We start from the raw sequence: 24,475 nt of genomic DNA, 5'->3' as shown, positions 1-24,475 counted from the left end.
TACACATAATGAGAATCAAATGAATAGCTGAAAGAGAAAAGGGCCTAAGTCAATGGTGAACAAAAATGGATAACAGGCAAAGGAATATAATGCGGTCAAAAATACATGAAATCTTGTCAACATATTTTATGCCAAAATCAGTTCTGAGGGAGCAAAATGTTCTGTAAATTTTAACAGTAACAGTAAATTTAGGCACTGATGTTAACTAAAAATACATATTATGAACAGCCAGCCTCTCTTCTGCAACTCAATTAAAACAAAACAACAGCAAAAAAAACAAAACAAACCAAAACAAAACAAAAAAAAAACCAGAATAGTTCAACTTTGCATCTCAAAACTGAAATTCAATGTCTTATGATGGGCGCCTAAGTATAAAAATATATGAATGTCACTTTTTTCAATATTTCCAGTATTTATCATTTAAAGTGAATATTTAATAATGACTCTACAGAAGTAGAAACCACAAAATATATATACCAATGAAATTAAGCAATCACTCAGTCCAATCTTGCATATAAATAAAGACATGAGAAAATAAAGATGCCAAAATTGACATGGCTTGTTAATGTCTCAGCTGGAATTGGAATGCAAGTCTTGTAATCCTATTCTTATATTTCTGCCACATACTACAATTTTATCACTAAGATGCAAATATTTTAATAAGAACACTGCTAAGAAAAATACAATAATTGGAGAGAAAATAAAAATAGCTAATCTACAGAATGAAAATGAATTAGGATTAAAATTCAAGCAAGTAGAATACCTTGAAAATATACCAAAGCTAAGTCAACTTCCCTAAACTTGGTTAGCAATAAAAGTTCATAAAAGGTTCAGAAAACAAAGGCATTATTTTATGTAAACTTATAAACTATTAAAACACTTTAGAAATACTCCAAATATCAACTGATGAATGGATAAATAAAATATAATATACACATAAAATGGAATATTATTTAGCCATAAATAGGAATGAAGTTCTTATACATGCCACAATATGGACAAACCTTAAAATCATGCAGAATCGAACTGGACACAAACGAAAAAATACTATATTATTCTACTTACATGAAGTATTTACAATTGGCAAATTCATAAAAACAAAGTAGATGAAAGATTACCAAGAGTTGGAGGAAAGAAGAATAAAAAGTTATTACCTAACGTGTACAGTTTCTGTTTTGCGTGATGAAAAGTTTTGGAAATACTAGTGACGGTTGCATAACACCATGAATATAATTAATGTCAATTAGGTGTATACTTAAAATGGTTAAAATGGCAAATTTTATGTTATGGCTATTTTGCCACAATAAAAAAGTAAAAATCTTATTTGAAACATTCAACCAATAGTAGTTGAATGTGTTAAGCATTGGATAGATAGATGGAAAGAAGGAAGGAAAAAAGCAGACAGGCCAAACTATCACCTCTATCTTACAGAGGTGAATGATGTAAAACTCTTTCATAAATAACAAAATACTATATAAACATGTACACACATAAGCACATCTGAAAAAAACTTAAATTTATGATGAAAGACACTGGTGTGATCATTTGTTTTATCCAGCAATATAGATCTCTATCTGCATTTGAAATGTTAAGTTCTATCCTAAATAAAACAAAATCCTGAATTAGGTTATGTGAACTTTTAATTCTATACTTTATTATATTTTATACCTTTAATAACTTACTGAGAGTCAAACTGATTTTCCAAGTATATAAGTATAGAAAGGGTTTCTCAAAGAGCAAAATTTAAATTTCTAGTATTTATTTTTTCCAGAATGAATAATTTTTAGATTGTATTAAATGGCCTGTGTTGTACTGTGGCCAAGGAATGGTAAAATACTGAACTGATATAAAAAAAAAAAAAAAATGGAAATCTTTTCTGTGTATGTGTGCAAATGTATTTGTGTTAGCTTTCCAATACTATAAACAAACTCCTGAGATAAGCAACTTATTTTTAAAAAGGGCTATTTTGGCACACAGTTTTGGAGGTTCAGTCCATGATCAGGAGGACCTATCATATCTCTGGGGGGTGCTGGATGGCAATGGCAAAAGCAGCTGGCAGAGCAGAACTGTTCACCTCATGGTCAAGAAACAAAAGAGAAGAAAAAAGAGAGACTGGGGTCCCACAGTTTCCTTTGGGGCATCCCTTCAATGACATAAAGATCTGTCACTATGGCAGGCACAGTGGTGTATACCTATAATCCCAGTAGCTCAAGAAGTTGAGGCAGGAGGATTTCAAGTTCAAAGCCAGCCTCAGCAACTCAGCGAGGTCCTGAACAACTTAGTGAAACCCTGTCTCAAAATATAAAGGGCTAGAATGTGGCTTAGTGTTGAGAGTCCCTGAGTTCAATCCCTGGTATTTAAAAAAAAAAAAAAAAAAAGATCTCTCACTAGGTTTCACCTCTTAATTTCTACCACCTCCCAACAGCAATTACCCCTATGAACCTTTGGGGACAATTAAGATCCAAACTACACCAATATTTATGTATGTTTAAAAAAAAAATCACCAGAAAGAAGGATCACAGCAATGGCATGAAATTGAGTAAGGTAATATATCTTTTAAATGTATCATACTAACTACAAGATGAAACCTACATGAAATCACTTATCTGCCAGAAAGTAAGACTTCAACTAATTTACTGGTCTAACGTTAGGTGGCAAGCTTATATAAACGGGGCATAATAGGTATAAAGTCACATCATGAATTAAAACCAAATAACAGAAAATGCTAGGGGAAAAGTTTACAAACTGAAAAAGAAATAATAATCATTGAAAAATTAAGCTTTCAAAAAACTAAGGAGGCCAGGTGTGGTAGTGCATGCCTGTAATATCAGTAACTCACTGAGGCCAGCCAGGCATGGTGCACACTTGTAATCCAGGAGGGTCAGTAGGCTGAGGCAGGATTCAAAGTTCAAAGCTAGCCTCAGCAAACCAGCAAGGCCCTAAGCAACTCAGTGAAACCCTGTCTTAAAATAAACAAAAAGGGTTGGGGAAGTAGCTCAGTGGCAAAGTGCTCCAAGTCCAATTCCCAGTACCAAAACAAAAACAACCAACAAAGTTAAGGAAGCTGAGATTGTGGCTCAGTGGTAGAGCACTTGCCTAGCATAGGCAAGGGCCTGGGTTTGACTCCCAGCATCCAAAAGGAAAAAAAATTTTTCTTTTCTTTCTTTTCCCACAGGAAACCAGTAAGTAAATTTTATAAATGCATTTTGAAAACACTCAAACAATCCAAATTTTTAATTTATTCAAGCAGGGTTAAGATTATTCAAAGGAAAATATTAATACCTCTAGAATTCTAGAATGGATCACAAAATGCTTCAAAAATTAGAGATAAATAACTGCAGGCTTATCAGCTTACTCTGAAATGTTTTAAACAATTTCTAGATGAGATAACAGCATCGAAATCTTTAACTTTATAAAATAACAAACAAATGGTTTAAATTTTAGAATCGAATTCATTAAAATCAGTTTGATCATCTAAAATTTGTATCCTACCCATAAAACTAAACAGGATATGCTGACTCATAGTTTCTCTTTACGGTAATAAAAACAGGTTATTTTAAAGAATTATCAAAACTACATTGAGAACTGGGGTTGTAGCTCAGTGGTAGAGCCTAGCACATATAAGGCACTGGGTTCAATTCTCAGCACCACATAAAAATAAATAAATAAAATAAAGGTATTGTGTCCATTTACAACTAAAAAAATTATTTAAAAAAAAGAGAAGAACAAATAAGAATATGAAAAAAATCTTTTATTCCTATGAATTTCTAGGCAATTGGGAAAGAAATTTACTAGTCTGAATGTCAGATTCAGATTGGTCACATGAGAGCAGCTTTCCACATTTGGAAAATGTAATACCTATATCACATCTTACTGAATGCTACTGAAAATGAAATCGAAGTAAAATGTAATTGTGGAAGACTGCTTTAGAAAACCTCTTTCAGAGAATCACATTCCGTAAGTACTTTTCCTGTTTACTTCATATAATCCTGATTCATTCATATTACTGTATGTGTTTATATTTTAAAGTAATGAGTCTACTACTCAAACAATGAATTTCACATCAATATATCTGTACACTTTAGATTTGTTTTGGGGTTACTGTTCTTCCTCTGGTTCTCGTGACCTTTTCCGGGTACTCAATGATCCTTCTGTGGCAATAGCATCTCTAAATCCCTGAGGCTGCAAGATGAAAAAATATACAAATATGTTTTAAGAACATTTAAAATAAAGACTGGTCGGCAAATATTTTTAAGTAACTGATAAGAAAGCTACTTTGTTCTTGGGATAGAATTTATTAACCATTGTGAATGATGAGGATAAGTCTGATGAATAGCCTAACCCAGTATTGTATTAAGTTCTTTTATAATATACTTATTTATACACACATACAAAAAAAAAACTACATTATAAAAACATATTTTAAGCCAGGCAAGGTGGCACACTCCTGTAATCCCAGCGGCTTGGGAGGCCAAGGCAGAAAGATTGCAAGCTCAAAGCCAGCCTTAGCAACTTAGCAACATCCTGTCTCTAAATAAAATATTAAAAGGGGCTGGTAAAAGGGCTCAGTGGTCAAGTGCCCCTGAGTTCAATCCCTGGTACTTAAAAAACAAAAGTCTTCTAGGACTGTAGGTTTGCTCAGTGATGAGGCTCTTGAGCAACCCCCCACCGCAAAAACAAAAACAAAAAAACAAAAAAACCCAGAAGTTCTCAAAAGAACAATCCTCACAAACTTTATGGTAGCTATGTTGGAAGAAGTGAAAAGAAGTTTGTTCTAATTCTTAGGTACTTTACAAGTTTTCACAATTAAATATTTAAATGTTTCCCAAATAGGCTATTTCAAATGCACCTGGGTAGTGCAAAAATTAAGTGGTTAATTCAGCTGCAGAATCTCCATTTCTGTTTTTGTCCTTATAAAAAATGAGATGCCAAGATATACTTGGCTCAGCAATGTTGATAAATATGCATATTTCAGCCAAATATGTATGTTCTATGATGTTAATTCACAGAAAAATTAACATTTTAAAGTGTACTATATTTGGTGGCTATGATAGATCTATAATATCTACAGACCAAAAAAGAGTAATGTTGGTATTTTTTTCTGAAATTCTCCAACAACTTTCACTTTAAAAATCTTTAATATACTGACATTACATATGCCATGGAACATACTACCCCAAAATAAGTATTTCCTCTGTTCTTAAGAATAAATTTTAGTCCAATTATGACTATAAAATTCTGTATATACAACTACTTGGGGGATGTTCTAAGCATCAAAAGCTGTCCTCAAATATGTTTGCTGCCTACAGAAGTTAACAAAAGCAATCTGTAAATGATCTCTTCAGATAATTACTGCCCACCAACACCAAAATCCCACTAATCAAAAAATACTGACTGTGATCTGAAACAGTACTGTGGATTCCTTTTGGCTTGGTGATTTGTACAATGTTGCCAACCTGCTTAGAGAAAAAGAATATATACAAACATATAACTTTAATTAATTACTTCATATGACTGATTTCATAATTTATGCTAGCTCAATGTAATTTAATTATTCTGTTCTTACAGACACAGAAGGGAAAGAAATATAAAAAATATCCCCTGCTAAGGAAGGTGGCACATGCTTGAGTTCCAGCTACTTGGGAGGCAGAGGTGGGAGAATAACCTGACCCCAGGAATTCAAGGTCAGTTCAAGACTCTACCACTTTAAAAAAAAAAAAAAAAAAAAATCCCCTAAAAAATACCTACATTTATGCATGTAATAATTATTATAACAATAGTTGTTTATATAAGTAAAATTTCAAAGCAACAAAGAAAAATCCCATGACTAAAATAAATTAGATACGATGAAGATACTACTTATGCTAAAAAGGAACAGTAATAATGACAGGAAATTATTAATAATATAAATTATGCTGCATGATCCCATTTACATATATATATGTGTGTGTGTGTGTGTGTATGTGTATGAGACGTCTACTGAAAAAGTGTAATAAGACAACAACCAAAAAGTTAATAGGCACAGTGGCAAACATGTAATCCCAGCTACTCCACCAAGGGAAGAGGATGGGAATGCAGTTCAGTAATAAAGTGCCTCCTGAGTTCAATCTCTAGTACTAAAGGGGGAAAAAAAAGCTAATAGTTATTATTACAAGCTGAAAGTTATTTATTTACATATTTATGTTTCCCAATCTTTCTGCAATATTTGTGTATTTTTATGTGTTTTTAGAAAATAAAAAAATAAGATAGGAAGATGCACTGTTTTAAAATGATTATGAAGAAAAATCATTGTCACGACAGAACAAGATCTATTTAGGTAGAATTTTATTATGTACCATGCAAAGTAAAAAGCAAAACTGAAAGCTGAAAGTAGTTAAGAAATAAAATCCTAGCTGGGAGCAGTGGTACATGCCTAGAAGCCCAGCAGCTCATTAGGTTGAGGCAGGAAGATCTTATTATATTCAAATAATGTTAACAGAAAAACTTTAAAGGGCTTTTAAAATTTTACTTTAAAACAGACAGAACTTATCCACAATAGCCAAAAGACAGAAGCAACTCAAGTGTACACTGACAGATGAATAAACAAAACGTGGTATATATACACATAGAATACAATTTGATCTTAATTTTTTAAGGAAGGAAATTGGAGGGGAAGTGACATGGGTGTAGCAATGACAGTAGAATGAATTGGACATTATGGCCCTATGTGCATATATGATTACATGACCTGTGTAACTCTACATCATGTACAACCAGATGAATGTGAAGTTATTCTCCATTTATGTATGATGTGTCAAAATGCATTCTACTGTCATGTAAAACTAATTAGAACAAAAAAGATCACTAACTATATATGTATATAGTTATATATATGTATATAGTATATATGTATATAGTACACACACACACATAAAACAAGGGAAGGAAATTGACTAATGCAGTGGTCCATACATAATTCCAGGATTGAGCTGAGGCAGGAGAACCCCAAGTTTGAGGGCAGTCACAGTAACTTAGCAAGACCATGTCTCAAAAAATGAAAAGGACTGAGAATGTAGCTCACAGGAAAAAGTGCCCCTGGGTTCAATCCCCAGTACCAAAAATAAATAAAAAATAAAATTCTAATGAGAATGATAAAAATAAGCTGGGCGTGGTACAACATACTTTTGATACTTATGACTAGGAAGTTTCAGGCAGGAGGATTGGAAGTTCAAAGACTGCCTGGGCAATTTAGCAGACTCTGTCTCAAATTAAAAAAAAAAAAAGAAAAAAGAAAAAGAGCTAAGAGTATATAGCTCTAGTGATATAGCACCCGCAGGTTCAATTCCCGGTACACAAAACAAAACAAAACAAAACAAAACAAAACAAAACAAAACAAAACATTAAAGGCTAAAATGAGTTAGTTACTTAGAGGAACACGAGTTCCAGGTCAGTCTGGACAACTTAATGAGAACTCGGCTCAAAAAAAAAAAAAAAAGGGCTGAGGATGTAGCTCAGTGTTAAAACAGAACCCTTAATTAGCTTGTGAGAGGTCCTGGGTTCAGTCCCCAGAACTGGTGGGGGGAAAGGTAAAATGGAAAATTTTGTGTTTACTTAAATGTCATTAAAAAAACTAATATAACTAAATAAAAAATAGATTCTAACTTAGAGAAGTAAATCATAGACTTTCAGGGTTATGAGAATTATTTATTTGCACACAATACAACATTGATTTGTTTTTTAAGTCAATTCAAAAAAGACATTTTGGTTAAGATTTGTTATCTAGTTTCAAAATTGTCCCTCTCCTCAAACATAATGCAAAAGAAAAGCAATTAGAAACTACGGTCCAATAGCTTTCTGTTCTAGGTTTGTGCTTTCAGGATGAAAACATCAGAATCCAAAATGTCATGTTCTCTAGAATTACAACTTAACACCCTCAGCTTCCTGAGTAGCTGGGATTACAGGCATACAGGCCTTGATATTCTACTGTTAATGAATAAATACTAAGATAATCACTTTTATTTTTTTTTAAACAGTGCTGGAAAATGAAACCAGTGTCTTGTGCATGCTAGGCGAATGCCCTAGTATAGCACTACATCCCTAGTCCTCGATAATTACTTTTTGATTCAATAAAACAAAAATTAGCTACCCTGAACATTTAATACCTTAAATCACCTCAAATCCCAGTTTGTCCAAAAAGGTACTCAGTGCCTTTGACTTTTCTAAGAAAATTATTAAAACAGTACTAATCTCTTAAGAAGTATTTACACATTCATTAAGAATCCTAAATGAGGACTGGGGTTTTAGTTCACTGGAAGAGTGCTTGCCTAGCATGTGTGAGGCACTGGGTTCAGTCTGCAGCACCACATAAAAATAAGTAAATAAAGGTATTGTGTCCATCTACATCTAAAAAATTTTTTTAAAAAAGATTTCAGGTTGGCAATCCACCTCAAATTTCTAGGTGAAACTAAGCTTTTATATGTCATATCTACATCTCAAAATATACCCCCGAGTCCCCACCCACACACACCCACACAGTACTGGGGATTGAACTCAGCAGGGCTCTACCTCTGAACAACATCCCCAGTCCTTTTTTGTTTTGTTTTGTTTTTAAATTTTGAAACAGGGTTTTATCACACTGCCAAGTCTGGCCTCAAAATTATGATCCTTCTGCCTCAGTCTCCCCAGTTGCTGAAATTTATAGTCATGTGCCACTGCGCCTGGTATCAAGATATCTTTTTAAACAAGAAACTGAACCAAAGAATCACTTGGCTCAAGGCCCCAACTGAGATGAAGCTTAACATATGGCTGAACTACATAGTTTGGGTCAGGAAGAAACAAGACAGAAGCACAATTTGTGCTCTAAAGCTGAGCACACATATGAAACACTGTGTGGGGGTGTTGATATATTACTCCACTCTACCACCAGATCTTCTTGGCAAAGAGTACTGTAATTCTGAATAATCTTGGCCTCATATTATCATGAATATGCAAATTAGAGGAAAACCCACATAATAAGGACACAGACAAAAGCATTTCTTTTAAGAACTTCTGGAATACTATTCCATCATTAGGTAAAAGTTAGAGATCAGATGTTACTGGTTAAGGATGGGGGCTGGGGTTCATGGTGTATCTAAATTCAATTCCCAATATAAATTTGGGTATTTAAGGGTTTTCAGGGTTTTTTTTTTTTTTTTTTTTTGGGGGGGGGGGGGTTTGTTTTTTTTTTTTTTGGTGGTACTAGGGATGGAATCCAGAGGCACTCTACCACTGAGCCACATCCCCAGTCCTTTTTATTTTTAATTTTGAGATAAGATCTCACTAAATTTCCAAGACCAGTCTAGAACTTGCTATTCTCCTGCCTTAGTCACCCAAGTAGCTGGGATTACAGGTATGTGCCACCTCACCTGTCAGGTTTTCAGTTTATCTCAAATAAAGAGTGTTAATTTTTATAACTTTTTCTCTGATATGTTTCTGTTTCCATCCTTTCAAGAGAAACTAAAAATTTAAAAGCATATATTTCATGCAACATTGGGGTGAAGAGTGAAGCTCAAGTGGTAGAGCACATGCTCAGTACACATGAGGCCTCAAATTCAATCCCAGGTACTCAACTGATGGTGACAACAAAAGGGCCCAACTTCCCAGGACACAAAGATTTATTTCATGCAGCTGGGAGTGGTGGTGCATGCCAGTAATCCCAGCGGCTCAGGAGGCAGAGGGAGGAGGATCCCAAGTTTGAAGATAGCCTCAGCAACTTAGTGGAACCCTAAGTAACTTGAGACCCTGTCCAAAAAAAAAAAAAAAAAGAAATTTCACTCAATTTTAAGAACTTGAAAATTCTGGTTTCGAATAATGAAGAACAAAATTATTTTAATTCTGCTAAATGAAGTCAACTTATTCTGATTATTATAAAGTACGCATATTACTTATCATATGGCTAGAAATAAAAAAAGTGTAGAAACACGGAATTTGGTTTTTTTTTAGTACTGGGGATTGAACTCACTTAACCACTGAGCCACATCCCCAGCCCTTTTTATATTTTATTTAGAAACAAGATCCCACTACGTCACTTAGGACCTTGCTAAGTTGCTAAGGCTGGCTTTGAACTCACAATCCTCTCTCTTGCTTTGGTTTCTCAGGCTGCTGGGATTACAGGCATGCGCCACCACACCTGGCATGAAATAAAGGATTTTACCTAAAAAAGAAAATAAGAGCTACACAATACTATAATTACCTTCTAGAAACAGTTGTTATAGGAAAAAAAGGAACAGACTGTATTATAGTCAGCTATAAAATGTGGATAATACTACCTACTTCATAGTTTCTAAAAAATAAAATGAAATTATACATATATACAGTGCTTTGTATAATAAAGGACAGTAAATATTCAACAGAAGGAAGCTGTTATTTACTACTTAACTAAACTTTCTGGGTTTTTTGCTTTGTGGGTCCCCCCCCCCATTCTAGGGATGAAATCCAGAACCTTGCAGATGCTAGACAGGCACTCTATCCCTCAGTCACATCCCCAGGCTGGTTCCCTCACTTTTAATACTAAAAGGTCTGGATTTTTCAAAGAGTTATTGAAAAGATTACTTGAAATGTTTAACATGAACTTCTTAGAAAATACCTAGCACAAGCAAGCATGCACAAAATAGGATAGGATATAGGGAAAATTTCATAGTACAGTATTTGCCCAGTTCGAGGAGAATTCCTAAGAATGTTTATATAATTGTATGTACTTTACAGAATAGCCTAAATCTGGGGAAGTATAAGCAATATGTTTTTAAAAAACTCTCAGCTGGAAAACTATTACCAAGTCTCTACAATAGGATTTGTTGCTAAGAAGAGAATTTTGTGAATCTAGTCCAGGTTAAGCATCCCCAATTTGAAAATCCAAACTTCTACAAAATGCAAAATTTTTTGAGCACCAACATGATGCTGAGCAGAAAAATTCCATATCATGAAACTTCATTTCAGCTACAAAATTATGAAAACTTGTATAAAATTACCATCCAGCTATGCATATTAAGACACAAATTGTGCTCAGACTTGGGTCCCATTCTTAAGACATCTCATCATGTATTTGCAAATATTCTAAAATTTGAAGAAACAAAAAATTCCAAAACACTCCTGGTCCCAAGCATTTTGGATAATTAATACTCAATAAGCATACAATAATTTATTTACAGAATTTGGGGGAAATAGTCAATTGTGAAACACTTCACATTAGTTTTACTTGAATCTGAAATGTCCCCCATAAGCTCATGTGTTAAAGGCTTGGTCCCCAATGCTGAGATAGGGATTTTCAGAAGTGACTGGATCATGAGGGCTCTAACTTCATCAATGAGTTGACTCACTGATGGATTCACAGATGAATGGATATTGGTAGGTGGTAAAAACTGTAGTAGGTGGGACCTAATTGAAGGGAGTAGGTCCTTGGGGACATGCCCCTAAAAACTACATCTTGTCCCCAGCTGCTTCCCCCTGCCCCCTTCTTGCCACCAAGGGGTGAGCAGATTTGGTCCACAACACCATGCCATGATGTTCTCCTCATCAGAAGGCCAAAGCCATGGGGACCAAGCAACAACTGAATTATCTGAAACTGTGAGCCAAAATAAATCTTTCCTCCTTTAAATTGTTTTTCTCAGGTTATTCTGTCAATGGAAAACTGACAATATTATGGGAAAAACAGTTACCTGAGCTCTTTGGAAATACCATCTCTCTTTTTTCCCCCCAGTCCTAAGGCAATCTACCAGTAAGCTACATCTCCAGTCCCCTACGCACTCACCCCTTTTTAAATTTTGAGACAGGGTCTTGCTAAGTTGCCAAGGTTGCCATAAAACTTGCAATCCTCCTGCTTCAGATTCTCAAGTAGCTGGGATTACAGATGTGTGCCACCATGCCTAGTTGGAAATGCTAATCTTTCAAGGGGACAAAAACTTGCATGAATCAATGTAAAATATGTATGCACAAGTGTAATTAGTTTTGCTATGAACTCAGTGTCAGTAAAACCTAACTTAGGCATGTTTTTTTCAGTTTTAGAACAAACAAATGCAGCTTAAAACAAAACAAAACAAAACAAAACAAAAAAAAACGGGCTGGGGTTGTGGCTCAGTGGTAGAGCACTTGCCTAGCACGTGTGAGGCACTGGATTCAATCCTCAGCACCACATAAAAGTAAACAAAAGTTACAAAAAAAATAAAATAAAATAAAAACAAAACAAACAACAACAACAAAAAAAACAAAAACAGAAAATATCACTAACTAGGCCCAATATGTATTTAGGTGACTATTCCACCTTTACCCACATACTGCCTCAGTTTCCTCTGTAGGTTATGCCAATTAATCACAAGGCAGAAAGGCTGGCATGAATCTGACATTTTTGGAAGTACAAAATAAAAGACTTCATAGCTTTCAATGGCCTATTTTAAAGAAAAGGAAAGCTGGTTCATTCAATAGCTCAGCAGCTTTAAAAACAAACACAAAGGTTTCATGCTGCCATGATTTTATTTTAAAGAACAATACTTGTGAAAGGCAGGTAAGTAACGGGGTAATAAAAGCAGGATAATACAAAAAAATTTTAAAAAGACACAATTTCATACAAGAACTATATTAAGCAACTAAAAAGCCATCCTATTTTCCACATAAATTAGTCCTAAAGCTAACCTCAAAATTTTTCTTTTGTCTTCATTTTATTCTTCTTTCAATTCCTTCTGTGAACACAGAGTACCACTTCATTATGTATGGCTAATAAATAATTTCAAAGAGCTTTAGAAGGTGGCATTCCTTAGTCACTTACTTGTTTCAGGTGCATGCACCCCATCATTTAAAAATTCCAAAAAATTTGGTCTAAGTAATGCCGACAAGGTAGCAAAAGCATTAGCTTAGAATCTCTATAAATCTTGTCCTGGGAACTAGCTCTAAGAAACTAGTAAGTATTGAGCATAATTGACCTAATATTCACAATTAGTAACTTTTTTCTATACCTACCTTTGTTTTCTGTCCCAATGAAAAATTAGACGTATTGTAGCGGCATGTCCCCAACTTTCCCCTGAAAGAAAAGAACATAACTTTATATTGCCTTGCTGACTAGGCTATAAGTTCCTTAGAATACCAAATATAGTCTTACTTTATCAAATTTAATGCAATAAGAATGTACTTTGTTTTAAAAATCCTGGGACACGAGTAACATCCTAAGATTAATACAGTTTTACTGATCTAGGGAAATACTACAAATCATTAGCCTCTTTTGCTTCTAGGAAATTTATTCATATCATTCAGTGTTTCAGTCTTCCAAGTCATCTCTCCCACTAACGACTAACACATTTTCAACTCCCCCCAAAAAAAGAAAACCTCTAACATTCTTTTTTTTTTTTTTTTTTAAGATGGGATCTATGTTGTCCAGGATTCCCTCAAACTCCTGGGCTCCAGTGAGCCTCCTATCTCAGTCCCCCAAGTACTTGGAACAATAAATGCGCATCATTGTGCCTGGCGAAAAAATATTTTTACAGATTTCAGTGGAAATACATCTTGTGGTATTTTGTTCTAACAAAATCATGCTGAGGCTAGGAACAGAGTCATAAGTCTATTCAAGGTAGTGTGATACGTATTTAAATGGATTCATACTTTCCTCTTTGCTAAGGCTGTGAGGTTTTGATAGTAGTCATCTTTTGAATATTTGTACCTGACAGAATAATTGACAGATCGTAAATACTCAGTATTTGTTTGTTAAATTAGTGAAAGGATCAATCAATGTCTCAGAGCATGGTGCTCGGTGCTAAAATTTGTCAATGAACAAAATACTCTCTGTTCTCATAGAGCTTATAGCACTCAATAAACATAAAATGAAAAGGCAGAAAAATGTCAAACTAAAAATGCTCATCTCATGAATTTACCTACCTAATGCAGGAACCAGTAAGGCCTGATTTTTATCAATCTTTGTTGTCATTTGATTCGTTAAAATTACCTACAAAAGCAAAAATGTGAGAAAATCAGGTGTCTCCCCACAAAATGATCAAGTAAATTGTCTGTGATACAATACAATAACTACTAAAGAAAATGTTAAACACATATTTAGAAAATAAAATTTTTCCAATAAATTTCTTTAAATATACCCATAAGGCTAGTCATGGTGGCACATGCCTGTAACCCCAATGACTTGAGAGATTGGGGCAGGAGGACCTCAAATTCAAGGCCAGCCTCAGAACTTAAGGAAGCCCTAAGCAACTTAACAAGACCCTGTCTCAAAAAAAAAACGAACAAACAAACAAACAAACAAACAAACAACAAGGGCTTGGGATCTGGCTTAGTGGTTAAGTGCACTGCATTCAATTGTTAGTACGGAAAGAAAAAAAAAAAAGTCTGCCCATAAAAATTAGTTATCTAATAACATTCTTTTCTTTCTTTTTCCCCCCCATACTGGGGATGTAACCCAAGGACTCACCCACATGCTCTACCACTGACTTACACCCCAAGCAGGGCTGCCAAGTCTGGAACTTGCAACCCTCCTGCTTCAGCCTCCCAAGTTGATGAGACTAAAGTTGTGTACCACCACACCCAGCACAATATTAGCTACAATTTATTGAGGGCTTGTTGGGGGCTGTGCCATGTTGGCGGCGCCGGGATGGCGCCTGATCACATCGGCAGCGAGGAGGTTAACTGACATAAGCACACTCAGGTGATTTTCTCGTCTACGCACACAATGTATGTGCATGTGTTCTCGAGCACTAATTGCCTGCTTGGAGCGTCTTGCCTAATCTTTGCGTAAGAGGCATGGCCCTGCTCTCCGCCTCCTGGAGGTGATATAAGCGTAGGTGGAGTGAGACAGAAAAACAGCAGCCATTAGCAGAAAAGCAGCTAGACACATGCACGGCAGCAGCCAGAGAGAAGACGACACACGTGGCAGCAGCTAGTAGGGACACGCAGCAGCCATTAGCAGAAAAGCAGTAGAAGGACACACGCGCGGCAGCAGCCGGAGGGAAAAACACGCGGCAGCAGCTAGTAGGGAAAAGCGGCGGCAGCAGCCAGAAGAAAGAACACAGCAGCTAGTAGGGACGGACAGCAGCCATTAGCAGAAAAGCAGTAGAAGAAGACTCAAACACGAAAGCAGCTAGGAAACGCGCGAGGGCAGCTAGTAGGGAAAAGCGGCACAGCAGCTAGCAGGCAGCAGCGGAAGGCAGATCGCATAACGGAGAACTGAGACACATCACTAAACCACCTTAGGTAGACGTACCCTTAGTTCACAGAATGCAGGACGCACCAGTGGGAAGCAGCAGAACTTAAGTGAGGCGTAGCAAGTCTCTCTTCCTCTAAGCTCTAAGAAAAGCCTGTCCTTCTTTCAAAATCTCTCTTAAGCAAAGTCTCTTTCTTTCTGATAAGCAAAGTCTCTCTCTCCTCTCAAAGCAAGTAAATCTCATTTCCTCTATCCTCTATAAACAAACAAGCAAGAAAGCAGTGCACTAAAGAGAAAGATAGAAGTGCCTCAGTTTCCACTCCACCACCCATAAGACCCGTGCAAGTTGTTGCTGCAGGCGGTGACAAATATCCATGAATTTTGGAACCGCAAAGAGCCAGCGACAAGGGCTTGCCACAAAACCAGTAACACTTTGTTTGCTCTACATATAAATACAAATATTGATCTTGTCAGTTTTGGAGCAGGAGAAATTAAGACATGGAAAAACTAGGTAACCTGACAAAAGACTGCAGCTGTTAAACTGAGCTGGTAGATCCCAAAAGAAGAGAATGAGCCGGTGTGGTGGTACACACCTGTAATCCCAGCAGTTCCGGAGGCTGAGGCAGGAGGACTGTGTTCAAAGCCAGCCTCAGCAACTCAGCAAGGTCCTAAGCAACTCAGGTGGGGAAGTGACTCAGTGGTTAAACACCTCTGGGTTTCAATCCCCACCCCACCCCCAAAAAGAAAAGAATGATTATCAATGACAAACAACAGTTGCAGCAAAGCAACATCAAGAGCTGGTGTTACTCTCAGTAAAGAACGCTGCACCCCTTCCTTGTTCATGATGCTCTACACATTCAGAGAAAATTTGTTTTTTTTTTTTCCAGTACTGGGGACTGAACCCAGGGCCAGGTTAGCACTGGGCTACATTCCCAGCCCTTTTTACTTTTATTATTTTGAGACAAAGTCTACATTACCCAGGCTGACAATCAAACTTAAAATACTCCTGCCTGAGCCTCCCAATCAGAATACTTTTTAATAGATAAGAAGGGGCAGGGGTAGAGGGGTGGTATGGTATAGTCTGTAAGAGGTTGAACTCTGCAGTAAAACTCTGCAGGTTCCTTACCATTGTGGCCTACTGTGAATTACATGACCTTGATAAGAACAGAGAAGTTCTTTCTGTAAAAATGTTAGAATAAAAGAAACCAAACCAAATAATACATAAAGAACAAGAACATAAAGAACAAAAGCTTCATAATTTGAAGCATTAGAAAAACTTTACTTTTAAAATTCAAGTTTTTTGTAAGTCAGTAAAATAATCAGAACACAGCAGCAATGTCAGTAGTGGTAACGAATATTTACTGAGTACTGAATACATGCCAGAGACACTTAAATACAATTTACTTTCATTATCTTATCTAATCTTTATAACTATTCTATAATGGGTACTATTTATTTATTTATTGCATTTGGGGTAGTGGGAATTGAACCTAGGGTGCTTTAGCACTGAGCTGCATTCCCAGACCTTTTTATTTTTTATTTTGAGACAGGGTATCCCAAAGTTGCCTAGGGCTTTGCTGAATTGCTGAGGCTGGCCTTGAACTTACAATCCTCCTGCCTCAGTCTCCTGAGTCTCTTAGATTACAGGTAGCACCAATGCACGTGGCTAAATTGGGATTGTTATTCCAGTTTTACATATGAGAAATTAGAGGTTTAGAAAGATTGAGTCAGAGTTCTTTACCATTATTGCCTCCCTAGAATATTTTTATTCGAAGGAGGAAAAAAAACCTCAATGTTTCTATTTTTAGGGAGAAGACAAATATGGCATTGAAATTTATCATTTTACAGAGAAAAAACAAGTGAGAAAAAATATGAGCTCTAACTTCATAAAGTATAATACAAACAGAAGAAGTAGGAAACTCAGTGACCAGATCAAATAATTCTAAAGTAAAACTATAATAGTTTGCTAGTACTAACCATTATTGCTGTACTCAGAGATGGCCCTCAAAGCTAAAAATATTGCTAATTCTCTTGGATGAAATAGTGGCCTATGGAAAAGATTCCATGTTTTGACAATCATTTTATTTTTTGATTCCAAGGGATGAACCTAGGGTCTTGAGCATTCTAAGCACACAATCTACTTATGAGCTACCCCTCTACACAACCCCAACGGTAATTTCTTCTTCTTCTTCTTTTTTTTTTTTTTTTGGTGATACTAGGGATTAAATCCAGGGGCACTCTATCACTGAGCTATATCCCCAGCACCCCACCCCCTTGCTTTTTTAAGAAATTGTTTTCTCTCCACATTTTTAATTGGTGCATACAGTTATACATAATGGTGGAATTTGTTGTTACATATTAGTACATCACACAGTGTAACAATATAATCTGACCAATATTCCTGCCCCAGCACTTCTTGCCTCCCTCCTTCCCTCCCACTGATCCTTTTCCTCTATTCTACTGATCTCCCTTTGCTTTCCATGTGATCACCCCATCACCTTTCTTTTCCTTTTTCCTCCAGCTTCCACATGCAAGAAAACATGACCTTTGACCTTCTGAGTTGACTTATTTTGCTTAACATGATAGTCTCAAGTTCCATTTATTTTCCTGCAAATGACATATTTCATTTTTCCTTATGGCTGAGTAAAATTCCATTGTATACATACACCACATTTTCTTTTATCCATTCATCTGTTGATGGACACCTACAATTAATTCCATAGTTTGGCTAATGTGAATTGCACTGCTGTAAACATGGGTATGCATGTACTGCTATAATATGCTGACTTTAATTCTTTAGGATAAATACTGAGGAGCTGAACACCCGGGTCAAATGCTGGTTCCATACCTAGTCTTTTGAGGAACCTCAATACTGATTCCTAGTGGTTGTATTAATTTACAATCCCTTGAACAGTGTCAAAGTGTTCCTTTTTCTCCAAATCCTCTCTGGCATTTACTATTGTTCATATTCTTTTTTTTCTTTTCTTTTTTTTGTACTGGGGATTGAACCCAGAGTCAATCAACCACTGAGCCACATCCCCAGTCCCTTTTTTGTATTTTATTTAGAGACACTGTCTCACTGAGTTGCTTAAGCCCTCTCTAAGTTGCTGAGGCTGGCTGGTTTTTAACCTACAATCCTGTTGCCTCAGCTTCCCAAACCATTGGGATTATAGGAATGCACCACCATGCCCAGCCAAAAGTGGTTATTTTAATATTTTTCCAATACTGATCTTCCCTCCAGAAAGAAGACATTTACTATTTAGCAAGCTGAAACTGGTAGCGGGGAAAAAAAATCTCTGAAAAGCAACAGAAGTTGCCTACTTTAAAAAAAAAATCATTTCCCATTCTAGAACTAATAAATGAATTCAGCAAAAGCAGGATATAAAATTGACACCCATAAGTCAAATGCATTCCTAAACATCAATGATGAATCCAATGAAAAAGAAATTAGGAAAACTACCCCATTCACAATAGTCTCAAAAAAAAAAAAAATCGATCTAATAAAAGAGGTGAAAGAACTCTACAACAAATGCTAAACTCTATAGAACACTGAAAAAAGAAATTGAAGACCTTAAGATGGAAAGATCTCCCATGCTCTTGGACAGGCAGAATTTATATTGTCAAAATGGTCATACTACCAAAAGTGTTATACAGATTCAATGCAATTCCTATTAAAATCCCAATGACTTTCTTTATGGAATTAAAGAAGGCAATCATGAAATTCATTTGGAAAAATAAGGGACCCAGAATAGCCAAGGCAATCCTTAGCAAGAAAAACGAAGCAGGAGGAATCACAATACCAGACCTTAAACAACACTACAGAGCAGTAGTAAAAAAAAAATGGCATGGTACTGGCACCAAGACAGATATGTAGACCAATGGTAAAAAATAGAAGACACAGAGACAGACCCACATAAATACAGTTATCTCATACTAGACCAAGGTGCCAAAAAAATATACTGGAGAAAACAAATGGTGCTAGGAAAACTGGAAATCCATATATAGCAAAATGAAATTAAACTTCTATCTCACCCTGCACAAAAATCAACTCAAAGTGGATCAAAGATTTAGGCACTAGAACAGAGACTCTGTGCTTCACAGAAGAAAAAGCAGGTCCAAATCTCCACCATGTTGGCTTAGGACCTGACTACCTTAACAAGACTTCTGAAGCACAAGAAGTAAAATTAAGAATCAGTAAATGGGATGGAATCAAACTAAAAAGCTTCTTCACAGCAAAGGAAACAATCGATAAGGTAAAGAGAGAGCCTACAGTATGGGAAAAAATCTTTACCACATGCACCTCAGAGCATTAATCTCCAGGATATACAAAGAACTCAAAAAACTTAACACCAAAAAAACGAATAACCCTATCAATAAATGGGCTAAAAAAAAAAAAAAAGGCTAAGGAACTGAACAGATACTTCACAGAAGAAATACAATTGATCAATAAATATATGAAAAATATTCAACATCTCTAGCAATTAGACAAATGCAAATTAAAACTACACTGAGATTCCTTCTCACTCCAATCAGAATGGCAATCATCAAGAACACAAGTAACAATAAATGTTGGTGAGGATGTGGGGAAAAAGGTACACTCGTACATTGCTGGGGGGACTATAAATTGGTGCAATCACTTTGAAAAGCAGTATGGAGATTCCTAAGAAAATTTGGATAGAACCATTATTTGACCCAGCTTTCCCACTCCTCAGTATATACCCCAAAGACTTAAAATCAGCATACTACAGTGATGAAGCCACATCTATGTTTACAGCAGCTCAATTCACAATAGCTAAACTATGGAACCAACTTAGGTGCCCTTCAACAGATGAATGGATAAAGAAATTGTGGTATACATATACAATGGAATATTACTCAGCCCTAAAGAAGAATGGCATGTGCAGGTAAATGCACGGAACTAGAGAATATTATGCTAAGTGAAATAAGCCAATCCCAAAGAACCAAAGGCAGAATGTTTTCTGATATGCAGATGCTAATTCACAATAAGGCGGTGGGGGGGAGAATAGAGGTATTCTGGACTAGACAGAGGGGAGTGAAGGAAGGGGAGAGGATGTGAGGGTAGGAATCATAGTAGAATGAATTGGACATTATGACCCTATGTGCATACATGATTACATGACCTACGTAACTCTACATCATGTACAGCCATACAAATGTGAACTCATTCTCCATTCATGTATGATGTGTCAAAATGCATTCTACTGTCATGTATAACTAATTAGAACAAATTTTTAAAAAGCCATTTCCATTAGACTAAGAAGAAAATGCTGTTTAGGATGTGAGGGTGATCTGGCTATAAAATCTATCACCTATTCATCACCAGGGCTGATTCAGCTGACTCTGGGTGGCTAGAAGGGTATCCCCTTCCTCCCTCAACTCAACTCTCCATGTGCATCCCTCCCAAAGCTGCATGCTTGGTCCAAGAGGGTGATCTTCCCTGATAGAGGAGGATCGTTCTTCAGTCAAGGATATGAGCAGCTGCATTCCTCTGCTAGAACCTCCAAACAAGCTCTCAAGAAAAGGCTGTATGAGCTGAGGAGATAGTTCAGCAGTAAAGCACTTGCCTGGCATGCTTAAGGCTCTGGGTTCAATCCCCATCACCACATAAAAAATCAACAACTACAACAACAATAAAATGATTTAAAAAAAAAGAAAAAGAAAAGCTGTTTGGCTGTTTCTATTGCAGTGGCAATATACCAAAATTTTGTTTAGCTAGAAATAATTCTAGTTCATCTAGATCTCAAACATACCAAATGAATTACACGATTTTTTTTTTTTTTTAGCACCCACTCCTTAAGTGTACTTCTTCATTTTTTGCCTCATATACCAGGCCTCTTAGAACAAGTTAGGCAGGAATTTGAATTGGTAATTAACTGAAGTATATGACTAACTAGCATTCCCAACATGCTGAGTAATACCTCTTACTGTACATTCTGCTTAAGTTTTAGCCTCTGGAATATTTGCTTATGTCCACACTTTTTATTTAGAGGTATGATGCCCAGATTCATAGCCATTAATCACATGTGGCTTTTTTAAAATTAAATTAAAACTAGAAATACAATTCCTCAGTGGCATTAGTCATATTTCAAGTACTCAAAGGTTTAGACTGCACATTTCTATCTTTTTAAAAGTATTATCGGCCAGTGCTGGTTCATAGTATTTAGTCTATCCATTATATAGATTAGTCTATATTCAAGAAAATGAACCAGTGTCTAGCATCCTAAAATTCAATTTTGAATTATTAGCAAATATTTACAAAATAATCATACTATTTCCGCAATATATTGGATTTAACATGACACAAATAACCATGTGATTACTCCAAGGTTCTAATAAATAAGACTTTAAAACAGCAAAGTTAACAATCATTTTGAAATTATAAGTTTCATACTTTTAAAAATACTTGCACTATCCAAATGTCCTTCAACTGACGATAAACAAAATGTGGCATACTCATAAAACGCCAAATTATTTAGTCATTAAAAGGATATTGAGAGCACAGTGGTACATTGCCATAATCCCAGTGACTTGTGAGGCTGAGGCAGGATGATCACATGTTTGAGGCTAGACTCAGCATTTAGCAAGGTCCTAAGTGGCATGGTGAAACCATGGCTCAAAATAAAAAGTAAAAGCTGGGCATGATGGCACATGCCTGTAATCCCAGTGGCTTGAGAGTCTATGACAGAAGTTCAATGTCAGCCTTAGCAAATTAGCAAGGCCCTATACAACTTAGTGAGACCCTATTTCAAAAGAGAGGAAAAAAAAAAAAAAAAAAGGGCTGGTGCCAAGCAAGTTGGCATATGTCTGTCTGTAATCCCAGCAGCTCCTGAGGCTGAGGCAGGAGGACTGTGAGTTCAAAGCTAACCTCAGCAAAAGTGAGGTGCTAAGCAACTCAGAGAGAACCTGTCTCTAAATAAAATACAAAATAGGGTTGGGGAGTGACTCAGTGGTGAAGTGTCCTGAGTTCAGTTCCCAGTACCCCCAAAAAACAAAAGGGGCTGGGGAAGTAGCTCAGTGGTAAATTGCCCCTGGGTTCAATCCCCACAAACAAACAAAAACAAAGGGGGCTCGGGACACAGCTTAGTGATAAGATGCCTCTGAGTTCAAACCCCAGTACCAAAAAGAATAGAAAAATAGGCTGGGGATGTGGTTCAGTGGTAAAGCGCCTCTGAGTTTTTTAGTGCCAAAAAACTAAGCTAAACTGAAATAAAATAAAATGATGCTGATATATGCCACAACATGGATGAATCTTTGTGGTTTTTTAAAAAAAATATGCTGGGCAAGCATTCTATCACTAAGCTGTATCCCCAGTTAAACCTGGATGAGGAGTAGAGATAGATCTCAGTGGTGGAGTATCCTGGGTTCGATCCCCAGTTAAACATGGATGAGTACTGAAAACATTATGCTAAGTGAAAGAGGCCATACATTAGAGGTCATATATTCTATGATTCTATTTATATGAAATGTCTAGAAGAGACAAATTCAGAGAGACATAAAGCAGATGAGTGGTTGTTAGGGACTATGGGGAGGGTAGAACTTTCCCTGTATATGACATCAAGTTTTCCACAGAAGAAATTTCCATGAGATCTTAAAGAAGAAAGTAAAGACAAGACATTTGTAATAGTCTGAAGATCACTGTGGAGCAGAGATTTCTTTTTAGATAGTGGAGACAATTCCATGACTCTCTGAATTTTCCCAAAACATTGAATTATATACTTTAAAAGGGTGAGTTTTATGACATGCAAATTACATCTTATTAAAGCAGTTATAAAATTTTCTGCTAATAACTAAAGAAGTACATTTTTAAATGAATTTTCCTAGCTGGGAACAGTGGCATACGCCTATAATCCCAGCAGCTTAGGAGGCTGAGTCAAGAGGATCGAGAGTTCAAAGCCAGCCTCAGAAACTTAGCAAGACCCCAGGCAACTCAGTGAGACCCTGTCTCTAAATAAAATATAAAAAGGGCTGGATGTGGCTCTGTGGTTAAGCATCCCCTCATTCAATCCCTGGTACCAAAAAAAAAAAAAAAAAAAAAAAAAATGGACTTTCTTTATTTCATCTTGGCACAGAATTAGAAGACTGGTAACATCAAAGGGTGGTAAAGATGTGGGAAAACAAGAATTTTCATTCACTGCTAAAGAGAATATATTCTGGAACATGCTTTCAGAGAGTAATTTAAGAGTACAAAACAAAATGCTTAAAAACAGATTCCTCTGCCAGGTGTGATGGCACACACATGTAATCTCAGCAATTAGGGAGGCTAAGGCAGAGGGTTTTGAGTTTGAGATCAGCCTCAGTGGGTCTGCAAGACCCTAAGCAACAGCTAGATCCTACCATCTCAAAAAACAAACAAAAAAATAGTATAGCTCAGTGGTAGAATGCATCTGGGTTCAATTTCTAGTACTACGGGGGGGAAAAACCAATTCCTCTGGTTTAATACTTTCACATTAAGGAATTTATTCCAACTGGGGATGGTGGCACACACCTGTAATCCCAGAAACTCAGGAGGCTCAGGCAGGAGGATTCCAAGTTCTAGATCAACATCAGCAACTTAGCAAGACACTGTCTCAAAATTAAAATTTAAAGAAGGGGTGGAGAATAGAGCTCAGTGGTAGAGCACCCTGGGTTCGATCCCCAGTACCTGCATCCAGAAAAATAAAAATGGGTCCTAAGCCAGGTACAGTGTTGTGTGCCTGTATTCCCAGCCATGAGGGAGGCTGAGTCAGGAAGATTGCAAATTTGAGACCATACTGGAAAACTTAACAACATGTCTCAAAATAAAACATAAAAAGGGCTGGGGACATAACCCAGTGATAAAGCACTTGCCTAGTATGTATGAGGTCCTAGATTTCATTCCCAGGACCACAGAAAGATAAAAGAAAGAATAAGAAAAGATGAAGCTGTTTCTCTTAAAATAAAAACCTAGTCAGGTGTGGTGAAACACCCATGTAATCCCAGCTACTCGGCAGGCTGAAGCAGGATGATCTCAAGTTCAAGTCCAGTGTGGGTAACAGTGAAATCCAGTCTCAAGAAAATAAATAAACTTTAAAAATTATGCAACCCATTAATCTTGAGTGCCCTCTACTGGGGATTCATCATTGATTCAGGTATTAACCATGCTAAATTAATGGCAAGAATGAATTCAAACATAGAAGCTATGCTTCTCAGAATATGGCAAAAAATGTGAAAATATGTATATTTTAAATTTTATAGAGGGAAATCTATATTAATTTATTATGCATTGCAGGTGTGTGTTTAAGGACTCTAATCAGGATAAAAACAAAGAAAAAAAAATTAAGTAAAACA

General features: G+C 36.3%; 1 protein-coding gene across 8 annotated transcripts in view; it reads right to left on the bottom strand.

Annotated features, from left to right (window-relative positions):
* Nucleotides 1–2,378: 2,378 nt before the first annotated feature.
* Nucleotides 2,379–24,475, bottom strand: part of RAD51C (RAD51 paralog C) — a 34,219-nt gene continuing 12,122 nt past the window's right edge. The window contains exons 5-8 of one of the 8 annotated variants that reach the window (XM_079131455.1): nucleotides 13,876–13,942; nucleotides 12,967–13,027; nucleotides 5,396–5,459; nucleotides 2,379–4,182 (exon numbers count right to left, since the gene is read on the bottom strand). In XM_079131455.1, the coding sequence (XP_078987581.1) occupies nucleotides 4,099–4,182; nucleotides 5,396–5,459; nucleotides 12,967–13,027; nucleotides 13,876–13,942 (276 nt within the window). In that variant the 3' untranslated portion in view covers nucleotides 2,379–4,098. Of the gene's footprint in view, nucleotides 4,183–5,395; nucleotides 5,460–10,201; nucleotides 11,898–11,959; nucleotides 12,690–12,966; nucleotides 13,028–13,875; nucleotides 13,943–24,475 lie in introns of those variants that run through there. The other 7 variants (XM_079131451.1, XM_079131452.1, XR_013762472.1 and 4 more) reach the window with 7 other exon arrangements.

Source organism: Sciurus vulgaris (genome assembly GCF_902686455.1).
Source record: "Sciurus vulgaris genome assembly, chromosome: 3".
In the NCBI taxonomy this organism is placed as follows: domain Eukaryota; kingdom Metazoa; phylum Chordata; class Mammalia; order Rodentia; family Sciuridae; genus Sciurus; species Sciurus vulgaris.
This window is presented reverse-complemented; position numbering and strand designations above follow the sequence as displayed.